The sequence below is a fragment of the Anabrus simplex genome, chromosome 5 (genome assembly GCF_040414725.1).
Source record: "Anabrus simplex isolate iqAnaSimp1 chromosome 5, ASM4041472v1, whole genome shotgun sequence".
In the NCBI taxonomy this organism is placed as follows: domain Eukaryota; kingdom Metazoa; phylum Arthropoda; class Insecta; order Orthoptera; family Tettigoniidae; genus Anabrus; species Anabrus simplex.
Window position 1 is genome coordinate 239,462,095 of NC_090269.1, and position 12,320 is coordinate 239,474,414.

At 39.9% G+C, this 12,320-nt stretch overlaps 1 protein-coding gene across 2 annotated transcripts in view; it reads right to left on the reverse strand.

Moving 5' to 3' along the window:
• wnd (wallenda) overlaps positions 1-12,320 on the reverse strand; it is a 314,722-nt gene that overhangs the window by 123,875 nt on the left and 178,527 nt on the right. The window contains exon 1 of one of the 2 annotated variants that reach the window (XM_067147299.2): positions 8,773-8,945. The exons of the other annotated variant lie outside the window; for it this stretch is intronic. Coding sequence (XP_067003400.2) covers positions 8,773-8,921 — 149 coding nt within the window. The 5' untranslated portion in view covers positions 8,922-8,945. Of the gene's footprint in view, positions 1-8,772; positions 8,946-12,320 lie in introns of those variants that run through there. 2 annotated transcript variants of the gene reach the window in all.

The following is a 12,320-nucleotide window of genomic DNA, read 5'->3' on the forward strand; positions in this document are numbered from 1 at the left end:
TATCAGTGCCCTACTACTGTGAATCTATATATCTGCCTGTAAAATAAATTTTCTCCATGCGAGCTCTTGTTACCTTATATTTTGAAGCGCCTGGAAGAATTTGTTGTTTCATATTCTGTGCTTGGAGCAGCTGTCAAAGATTCCTGTACTTAGTGCAGGCAAATCCTGTCTGATAACCTGTATGACTGTGTATTTTCAAGTTAATTGAGAAGGAAGAAGCCGTAGCCGATACATTATGAACCATCTCGGCATTCGGCTAGAACTGAAGTTGAAAAACAATTTTTAGAGTGGGATTTTAACCGTTATCTCGGGTCTTACTGGGTCAAATGAACCCCGAGCCTAAATTCGTGGCAAAGCTGAGCGGGAAACCACCCACCGTAGAGAACACGGCGACACATGGAGCAAAGCCCATGAAGGCCCTTGGAGTAGTGCAATGTAAAGACTTCCCCTAAGAGAACTTTTCATAGCCTTGTCTAATATATATATGACCAACTTTCAATTCACCATCATTTCTCATGTATTCGTAAAAGGAAACATCCGTTTTTTTTTGTATAAATACAGTATATATTTTACAACTGACTTTACGCCGCACCGACACAGATAGGTTTATGGTGACGATGGGATAGGAAAGAGCTAGGAGTTAGAAAGAAGCGGGCATGGCGCTAATTAAGGTACAGCCCCAGCCAGCATTTGCCTGGTGTGAAAATGGGGAACCACTTTTGTATAATAATCGGCTTTCTAGGTATTCAAGTCGAAAATCAATTAAATGAAAAACGTCGCCATATAACCTGACTGAGTCGATGGGACGTAAATGAAATCAATAAAATTTGCAAATCCCTCATTTCTAAGCAGCGTCTCCTGTACTTCAGATTTATGTCAGTTTCCAGCATTTGAATCTTTTTAAAAATGTACAGGCTTACATACAGAATGGTTGAAAACCTTCATCCTCTATTTCTACACAGGTTCGTGAGACAATGAGCCAACTGAAGGTCTCAGGAGGATACTGATAAGCTATTTCAGACTGGTTTTGAAACATTAGATGGAAAATCCCATCCTTCCTAGAACGGAATCTGCTAGTGGCAATGACATTTCCTGCAGAATTCCTGGTAAGAGGCTCCGAATTTAACAGGTTGTCTAAAACCAACCTACATCCATTCAAATTAAACCAATGAATTTTAAAAATGACTGCAAGCTTTCAATATAGTTGCTTAAAGAACATGCTAAGAATAAAATTCGGTATTTTTTCTCATGGCCCCTGGGGTTATTCTTTTGTGCACAATATTGGCTAATAGTTAAATCAGTTGAAAATGAAAACCTACAACCTGTGTTCCAGTCATTGACCGGGTCAGGGATGTAATGAATGAAACATATATAGGCTGTTATTACAATGGGGTCGCCACTCCCAAGGTGACTTATTAATGAGTGATAAATGCTATGAAATGATAATGGAGAGTGTTGCTGGAATGAAATACGACAGGGAAAACCGGAGCACCCGGAGAAAAACCTGTCCCGCCTCCGCTTTGTCCAGCACAAATCTCACATGGAGTGACCGGGATTTGAACCACGGTATCCAGCGGTGAGAGGCCGACGCGCTGCCGTCTGAGCCACGGAGGCTCTTTAAGTTAAATCAGTTATAGGGAAATGATTTTAATAGAGAGCTTATCTTAAAACCGATCGTTTATAAACAGTGATGAGTAGAGAATGGTCACTTCGCAAACATGAACTAGAATCCTTCCAGTATTTAGGCAGCATCGCGACCGTGTAACCCGGATAATCACGCGAAATCCTAAAGTACGGTAAGTTATCAATGCAACTGTAAGGGGAAAACTTATTGAGCAGAAACAATCTGCGGCTTTCTCAATAATATGATACCGTTTTTTGATTACTTACATGCCAGAATCTAGTTAACGGATATATTAAAATATTATAAATTATGACGTATACTGTAACTCTTTTGGAACCATTGTTAATGTGGAGATATTGGATTTTTAAAACTGTAACAAGTTACTGAATGAAATATCTAGAAAATATGCTTCTTTGATAGATTATGGTTGGTGGAGGCAAAACAGAATTTACGATATTTTCGGCCTATTCTGTGCGATAGCCTACTTCATATTTTAGAAAAATATGAAATCAAAATGCATATCATTCTGTGAGCTGATACAATAACTAAGATAAAAGGTTGTCTCCCTTTATGCAAACTATAGCCTCGTGAGTACATTAAAACACTTCACACACCAGCAACTTTATATCATAATTCATACATCAGCAATTTTAATGCACAAACGTATTATACTAATGTTTTCTACGACTGAACCACCCATTTATACTCTGCAAGGACTTTTTTCAGGTTTACATATTGTTGAGCTCACTTTCTCGGCAAAAATAATTACCGATAGAAAAGATGGGCGAGTAATATTCAGGTAAATTCGGCTTACAAAATCGAACATGTAACAAAGGCGTAAACAGGACAGATATGTCTTACCATCCACGGCAAAGTTGGAGCACAATCAATCAACCACTAATGATCTGCATTTAGGGCAGTTGCCCAGGTGGCAGCTTCCCTATCTGTTGTTTCTTTGCCTTTTCTTAAATGATTGCAAATAAATTGGTTATTCCAATCCCAAACACCCCTTCCTATAAACGAATATTGCCCCAATTTTTCCTCTTGAATTCCAACTTTATCTTCATATTGTGATCTCTCCTACTTTTAAAGACACCACTCAAACTTGCTCGTCTACTAATGTTATTCCACGCCAAATCTCCACTGACTGCTTGGAACATACCAATTAGTCGAGCAGCTCATCTCCTTTCTCCCAAGTCTTCCCAGCCCAAACTTTGCAACATTTTTGTCACTTTGTTCATCAATGGCTAATTATCACGACATGCATTAAAATGTTGCCAATTCTGATAGTACTGCAACACAACAGCGCAACACAGTGCTGTCCACCACATTAGACGCTAGCCTTCGGACTGAGAAAAATGAGGTTCATTCTACAGCAGGGACATTCCCGCTAAAGTGAAGACCGACTACTTTCTTCAACGTGGTAAAAGATAGTTAAGATGTGAAATTGACCGAATAACCCTCCTTGAGCCTCAGATTCAATCTACCTCATCTCGAATACAGCACTCGGATTTCACTACTGTACCTGGATATCGGAATTAGAAGGATGTTTTTGAAGACTTTCGTGTGGAGCGTGGCATTGTATGGAAGTGAAACATGGACGATAACTAGCTCAGAAAGAAAGAGAATAGAAGCTTTTGAAAAGTGGTGTTACAGAAGAATGCTGAAGGTGAGATGGATAGATCGAATCACGAATGAAGGGATACTGAATCGAATTGGTGAGAGGAGATCGATTTGGCTAAATTTGACGAGAAGAACAGATAGAATGACAGGACACATCTTAAGACACCCAGGACTTATTCAGTTGGTTTTTGAAGGAAGTGTAGGTGGTAAGAACGGTAGGGGTAGACCAAGGTATGAATATGACAAGCAGATTAGAGCAGATGTAGGATGCAATAGTTACGTAGAAATGAAAAGGTTAGCACGGGATAGGGTGGCATAGAGAGCTGCATCAAACCAGTCTATGGACTGATGACTCAAACAACAACAACAACCTGGACAACGAAGTGTAAACTCAACGTAAGTGGGCTTCCAACACTCTCAAATTGCTCATCTCTATGCATATTTAATAATAATAATAATAATAATAATAATAATAATAATAATAATAATAATAATAATGTTATTTACTTTACGTCCCTCTAACTACTTTTACGTGCCAGTAAATCTACCGACACGAGGCTGACGTACCTGAGCAGCTTAAAATACCACCCAACTGAGCCAGGATCGAACCTGCCAAACTGAAGTCAGAAGGCCAGCGCCTCAACCGTCAAGCCACTCAGCTGGCCTATGCACATTTAATTCGAAATGTAAACGATACTGAGTTTGTATATGATTTACATTATTACACGTATCTCAGAGAGAAAGTCAAGTCATGTTGTGTAAGATAAAGATAAAACATATGGAACCACTTTAATTCCACATATCACCAGGATATGGTTTAAGTTCCCTATTACCAAAGATAGACGCTCCTTCAGTGGTAGAGTGTCGGTCGAAAACCAGCAGATGTAGTTCAATTTTTGACAGGTGGCAAGAAAGTCCACTCAGCACTGCGTATTGTACCATGTCGACATTGCAATATTTCTGGTGATTCATTTAGTGTTCACTCGACAATATTAACTAAAAGTTTAGCCATAAGTTGCCCAAGAGAGATACATATTATTCTATCATATGGCAGAGTAAAGTGGAACGTCGAAATTGACAAGCAGACAGCCTAAATGGCGTCAAATTAACCTGCCTGCACACAGCTGCTGAGGCCATAGATTATTATTGAAATGAAATGGCGTTTAGTGCCGGGAGTGTCCGAGGAAACTTTCGGCTCGCCAGATGCAGGTCTTCTGATTGACTCCCGCAGGCGACCTGCGCGTCGTGATGAGGATGAAATGATGATTAAGACGACACATACACCCAGCCCCCGTGCCAGCGAAATTAACCAATGATGGTTAAAATTCCCGACCCTGCCGGGAATCGAACCAGGGACCCCCGTTAACAAAGGCCAGTACGCTAACCATTTGGCCATGGAGCCAGACATTATTATTATTTCATTATTATCAAACAAAGACAGATATACTACAATGCTATTATATATTATTTTATTTTTATTGTCGAACCTGGTTTCGGTGCACCTCAGCACACAGACTCTGGCCAATTTTCGTGGCGCCTTCTACCTCTTGAATCACTAACGATTCCAGCCATGTCCCCAGTGTGGTTTTATTACTTATAAGACACGTTTTTTTTTTTTTTTTAAGGGAAAGGTAGCTCAATTTTAGAAAGTCGATTTTCCACCGTATAAATTTTGGGGGTTGCTATGATGCGAAAAAATTCCGATTGTTTTCTGAACACTCACTCGACTTGTACCGGATTTGAGGACTCCACTATCAATTCTAGGTCCCTATCACAATAGTGTAGGTTATCAAGTAGTTCCTTCATAAATATGTGGCCACATGTGCTGAAAGGACTTGGTAAAGTAGCTGTTTCCAAGAAGTAAAGGACCTCTCTACCCCGTTCCTAGCCGACTTACCACGCAATGGCAGGGAACAGAGACCAGCTCAATCAAGCATCACTGATCTGCGATCTATTGCCCAGGTTGCAGATTCCTTATCAATATTTTACCTAATATTTTCTTACATTATTTCTAGCCTATCAAAATACGATCGCTAATTCCTCTTCTTACTACCGATTATTTGCCCCAGTTTATGCGCTCTTGAATTCCAACTTCGTATTCATGTCACCCATGCCATCTCTCCACTGGCAGCTCGGAACATACCGATTAATCAAGCAGCTCGTCTCTTTACTTCTACAGCTATGGTACAACTTTCATTAAGAGAGTGCAAGGTTATCAACACTGTTCCTGAGTTCAGAATTTAGTTTATGTTTGTATGTGAAGTCCTAAATACTGCGTGTGTGTTGTGTGGTAGTTCAATTTTGAAATATATTAATTGAAGTATTATTCACTATTTTAAAAAATGTGTAAAATACGTATACCGGCTATTGAGGAAGCACGGCAACCTTGTAAACTTCGACACGTGCCGACGGCCATGGGTCTGTGAAGATGAGGAGGGTAAGCTGGGGGGATGAAGTGACAGTGTCAACATGCCCAGCACTCTACCGCCCTGCAAGCCTCTCTTATCGCAACTAGCCCTGTGGTTTCGTGACCCTACACCTTGAAACGTAAATATCCAGAGATCTATGTCGTCCCTCCTCAAGAACAACATCCAGAACTATACTAATGCATATTTCGCGTGGCTATTGGCACAGCCCATTTACGGCAAACCCTCCGATAAAAGCCGGCGGCAGCTGCCATGTATAGAAAACTGCGTGTTAGTAGTATGGTAGAGGATAGTGACGTGTGAGTTGCACAAATGTTGAGTTCAGCAACCCTTTAAGATTAAAATACCCTCCACCCAGCTGGGAAACGAACTCGGGGCGTCGACGACCGAAGGCCAATGCTAACCACTCAGCCGGACCGTCCAGAACTTTTACCAAAGAACAAGACAGTCCAACCATATAATTATGATCATTATTGGACCATCTTGTACCTCAACACGCTGATATAGTATTTCTGTTAACTCAAGTAATTATTATACAGAAATTCATAACAGTTCATCGAAGATATATACAGTATATTAGAAATTACTAATTCACCCAATCTTTATATGAACAGACTATGATTAGAATGTCTAATAAGTGACTTTTTTCAAAGTTATATAACTATTCATCTTTGGTGTGAATTTCGTGCTCTCTGCAAAAGTGTAATTTTGAATGCCATATTTGCACATTTAAAGAATCCTTCGTGAAATTCTGCCCGGTCCAATCTGACTTGTAATTTAGCGTGATCCTAACAGGATGAAGAGGGAGAAAATAATTTGCATCATCAAATAGTTACGGCCAACTCCAGTTATTCTCAACATACATGATGAAATGTCCGGGTTCATGACAGCGGTCAGCATCTTCGATTTCGATTTTCGGGGCCCGGTTTCGAGTCTTGGCTGGTCGAGGGGTGTTAAACGGTGAATCTACTTGGCTAGGGAACTTGATATCTGAACTGCCTCAACATTCCTGCTATGCATATACCACATTATCCTTCACTTACACAAACTCAGTTTCCAATACTCTATCTGCCCTCGCTGAAGGTCTGCCTTACAAGGGCTACACAATAGCCACATTAGATTATTATTGTTATTATTATTATTATTATTATTATTGATGATGATGATTCAATTATAATTAACTGACTGTACTACCCGTCATTGACGATGTACTGATAAACGCTATCACAGCAGCAATCGCCATCATCGCCTGCCAGTTAGTTATCACGAAGACTGGAATACAATTGGAAGTTTGTAAGAAACGAATGTAATAATCAGAAAGGTAGACCTATCTCTGTTATCGTGCGGTAAAAACACACACATCGAAAATTATATTTTACACATTTATTTGGTACAGATTTTTCGTTTAGTTACAGCTAATATTAACGGAAATATTGGACTTTTTCCTGTTTTACAACCCTTAATACGAATTAAATATATAGCCATCCCAGAAAGTTTGTTAAAGTTATTTTCCCGTGATGTTACAAAACAAAAACATAGACAGAAACATAGAGGTACCAGTAAACCTACTACTTTCCAACTGTGCGTAACATCTAATCTGAGTGTGAGGCAAAATTTACAAGTGTACAGACAAAATCATAATTTTATTTCTATAGATCTTGAGGTCTAAAATTTTCAACATTATTATCTATGGCTGAATGAGCAGCGTCGTGCCCTTCGGTTCAGAGGGTCCTGGGTCCGAACTCCGGCTGAGGGCCGGGGATTTTAACTGTGTATGGTTAGTCCTTCTGGTTCGGGGACAGGGTGTTTGTGTTAGTCTAAATACACATGTGTTCATATAGGCCTACACTCAGTCCAGCTCCCGGAACCCCTTGGGCGATTTCAGGTCGGGTCAGGGATTCTAACCATCATTAGTTAATACCTTTGGATTGGGGACTGAATGTTTGTGCCACTTTCAACACTAGATTTCACACTAGGTGGTAGTTGCTCATGACCGTCAATCTGAAAGAGCTACAGCAGGCCCCTCCAGATGTCATACGCCATTATTATTATTATTATTATTATTGAATAAACTCACAACTACCACTAAAACAACGTAATAGTAAATGCATAGGGTGTCAGGAAGGACAGCTGATCGTAAAACTATGTCAAACACACATTAATTGCAGACCCCAACAAATTTTGAAAAGCCCAAGAAGAAGGTGTTATTGCTGTTGTTATTGACCGGCCCCGTGGTATACGGGTAGCGTGACTGCCAAGAGATCTCGGGTTCGATTCCTGGACAGGTCAGGGACTTTTACCTACATCTGAGGGCTGGTTCGAGGTCCACTCAGCCTACGTAATTACAATATTGAGGAGCTACAGTGCTATAGTAATTCCGGTCCAGTGACCTCGTAATCTGCAGGCCTTCAGGTTGAACAGCGGTCGCTTGGTAGGCCAAGGCCCCTTCTGGGCTGCTGCACCATGCGGTTTGGGTTTTGATTTTTATTATTATTATCGTAGTTGTTGGAAGTAGCCTATTCGAAAGGTAATAACTGCAGTCGAAGGAATGCAACACCACAACATATCGGTGCTTAACCGCCACCAATGTAGCTAATCATATGCTTTGTTGAACTGGTATTGGAGATGAGCGTAAGCCCAAGGCAAAGCACGTGATGGGTTCTTTGACGTCACGGGGTCTTATCTCCTGGCACGTCAAGCATTCCAAAGTGCACGAAAGACAGGCAGCTGAGTTCCAACAACACACAATTAAAATAATGAAAAGTTTTTCACATTCATGACCAGGTACCTTAAATTAATGTTTGTGTTTTGAGAACATGTATAAGACTTTGTTAATTATCTTATCACTAAAATCATACTAAAATAAAAGCTTTAAATTAATCACAAAAAGGAGAATATTGCTAAGGACGAAGGTAGCAATATTATTCTTTTGAAAATAAAATTTCGCGATGAGGAAAATCAGCATACATCAATTATTTTGCCCTTGCTTTTCCACTGTAATTCAGTATTGTGTAAACTACGTCAAAACAGCATAGTTTGTTACCTTTAGAAGGAAATTACGCCGCCACCAATCTTAATGAATGTAGATCGAAACAGTACCTGGGTGAAATATCGTCGCAAGGTACAGATGGCAACTTGGATTCCGGTACTCGGCTCACAAAAGCTTTACGGAACACCATCCCGTGCGGATGATACGCCTGCTCTGTTGATGAACTGACGGCTAGAAGTTGACACCACTTGAGACACATTGATAACACATCCACACGGGCCGCTGCATTGCAACTGAAGGAAAGGCAAAGCCACCTGTTCCCCCACCTACCAGGGGCTGCTGATACTAATTACTGAGGCAAAGAGCTTCAACCTCAAAGACATACCTTCCACAGCCTTGCCCTTGACTATTGATAACATATCAGTCACATTCTTGGGTTGAGCGCCAACTTGTTCAAACACCTAGAGGCTAAAGCACTCCTAGACATAAAGTTCAGAACCACATCTTTCAAGTACTGTATTAAAATTACGAATATGTAAAACACCTTACAAACAAAACCGCTGTTTCTTACAAAATCTGGGTACCGTACCGGTATATAATCTTACTTCATTTAAAGAACTCGCAACTTAATATCTTCGGCTGTGTGTATCTATGGGTACAGAAACCGTTCTATAGTCCAGATTTTGTGGGGCCAGGGATAGGCGGTATATTTATCTGCTTATTTAATTTATTAATTTGGAAGTAACGGACATGAAAATCGCGAGAATGGCTGCAGTTACAAACACGTGGGAACAATGGTAGGAGGTTACTCGAAATGAGGAGATAAATGCTAAGTTAGGATTGAACTCGATGGATGAAGATGTACGTAAAAAAAAACTATTTCGGTGGTGGGATCATGTGAGGCTAATGGAGAATGAAAGGGTACCAAGGAGAATAATGGTCTCGGCCAATGGAAGGTAAGATAAGTAGAGGGAGAACAAGGCAACGATGGTTAGACCCGGACTGGTGTGGATCTAAACGGGGCCACAGAGCTAATTGGAAATAAGGGATTGTGGAGACGCGTAGTTAATTCACAGAGGCTTGCAGACTGAATGCCGAGAGGCATAACGCTCTATAATGAAAATACAAGTGGATTTATTCATTTATTTGGTAAAATTCAAAGCATGAGAGGCTGCTATCCAATTTACTGTCCACACAATCAGAGATTACTATCAAATAGGGAAATAGTGTCAAGTACATAATGATACCAAAGTACAGACATTTAATTCCTGTATCATCATTCAAAAGGATGACAATGACTTTATGTTACAATCTTTCAAAAAATAAACTTATAGTTTTACGTCACTCTTTGTATTTTTTACATGGAATCCGAATCAGAGTGTCGTGACTCTCCATTTTAAAAATCCCACGTGCGTTGACTGGGGTTTCAAACCGCGGTTATTTACTAGTATATTCAATTAAGAATAGAGATTAAATCCAGAAAATTTTACAACTGTACAACAAATGTAGAGTAATTAAAAACGTAAAAATCAGTTACAGACTAATAATACAAAATTAATTACTGCGTGATTAACTTTGATAAGAAAGGCATAATCACAAAATTACAATCGGAGAAAAAATATCGAAGGTTGTAGGTTAGAATGTGTTAATCCATTCCATACATTTTTAATGCTTTGAACTGAAAGACGAAAACAGTTCCAATATACGTTAATAGACAGATTAATGATAAACGTATCGGTGGTAATGACAAACATGGGCTATATCTTTTCCTTGTAAGATAATTATACAAAGAAAGTATTCTCTGAACAGTTGAATTTTGTGAATTTTTAGTTTGATGGACGAACCACTATGGAACAAGCAGAGATAGGTCACTGACATTTTGACATGACTTTTGAGCCGGAATTTAGGACACTGTAGCCTACATGCAGTAATTAAGGGAACTCATTATTGTCAAATATATTCTGAGGCGAAACGCTATTCTAGTATTTGGATGAATCATTATTTATTTAGCACATGACAATAACATGTGAATTAAAGAAATGATCAAAATATGAATGAGTAAAAATATTTGCAAACATACAGCCAACTGAGATACACAGTCCACTGCATCACTCAACCAGTGGGTGGGGGTGGTAGAATACATCCACGGTATCCCTTATCTATCGTAGGAGGCGACTAAAAGGGGGGCCAGGGAATCTCAACTTGGGAGCGTGGGTTGGTGATCATGGTTCCCCTAGCTGAGTCTGGCATTACTTCCACTTACTTGTGTCATCGCTGTCATCTTTCCTATCCGACCTTCCTTGGTCTACTACTACTACTACTACTAATAATAATAATAATATCATTGGTATAATGTTCCAGTAACTATTTTATGTTTACGGTTTTCAGGAGACGCCGAGACACTTAATTTTTATCGCCAGGAGTTCGGTTTATGTGCGGGGAAATCTATCGATACGAGGCTGACATATATGATAAATGACATTGTATTTAACATAGCAACAATGCGAGAGAGTTATGACTGCTATAAAGGGCAGGATAGTGGCTACATGCGACGGGGTGTTTCCAGAAAGAGCTCGACACAAGCAGAAACTCGTTAACAATCATCCGAGTGCATGGCGCGTAATGGAACAAATCAATGTAACCATGCCAGCAATATCATTAATGACAGTCCTCTCTTTGAAATAGGATGGACGGTATTCCTACCTGGACGGTGGGGTTGAACTGACGTGTTGAAATGGGGATGCGCTGGGAAAACCTGGAGGCGAATTCGTATACGATAAAGTTGCTTCCTATCTTCATGAGATTCCTACCTGCAAAGGGAGCTGTAGTATTTTCCTAGAAAGAGAAGTGGTCAGGTAGGAATGTATTCTGGAGTTGAACAGGAAGGGGAAGTAGAAAATCGTGTGCCCTCCCTTCCGTGTGCCTCTTGAAGCTAAGTTGAAATTAAAACGGATCAAAAGGAGTAGGTAAATTTTATTTTGTCCAGTGGGATAATTTGAAAGGTATATTTAAAATAATTCATATGAAAGGGAATGCATAAAATATGACAATAAAAGGAGAATTTAAAATAGGAATTTTTTTTTACAACTTGCTTTACGTCGCACCGACATACATAGGTCTTATGGCGATGATGGGATAGGAAAGGGCTAGAAGTAGGAAGGAAGCAATCGTGGTCTTAATTAAGGTACAGCCTTAATTTGCCTGGTGTGAAAATAGGAAACCATGTAAAACCACCTTCAGTGCTGCCGACAGTGGGGTTCAAACCCACCACCTCCCGGATGCAAGCTGATAGCTACGTGACCAAAATCACGCGGCCACTTGTTCTGTATAGGGATGTTTTATGGAATATGTACCAAAGGAATATCCGAAATGCCTTGCTCAAGAAAAGGTTTTGCGTATTCTAGTTTAGTGCAATTTCTATTTTGGTATGCGTATGCGCCTACACACATTACGAAGGGCATATACAAAGAAAAACAACATGTAGTCATGTATGCAAAAGAAACGGGAAAAAAATGCAAAAAGCTGTCGGTAATGTGGCATTTTGAGTACAAAATTATCGTTCTAAACGTGGCAGATCAATATTGCGTATAGCCACCTAGGGCCCTAAGTCACGCTTGAATAAAAAGAATCCAACTTGTTTTGAAGCAAATTATCCCAC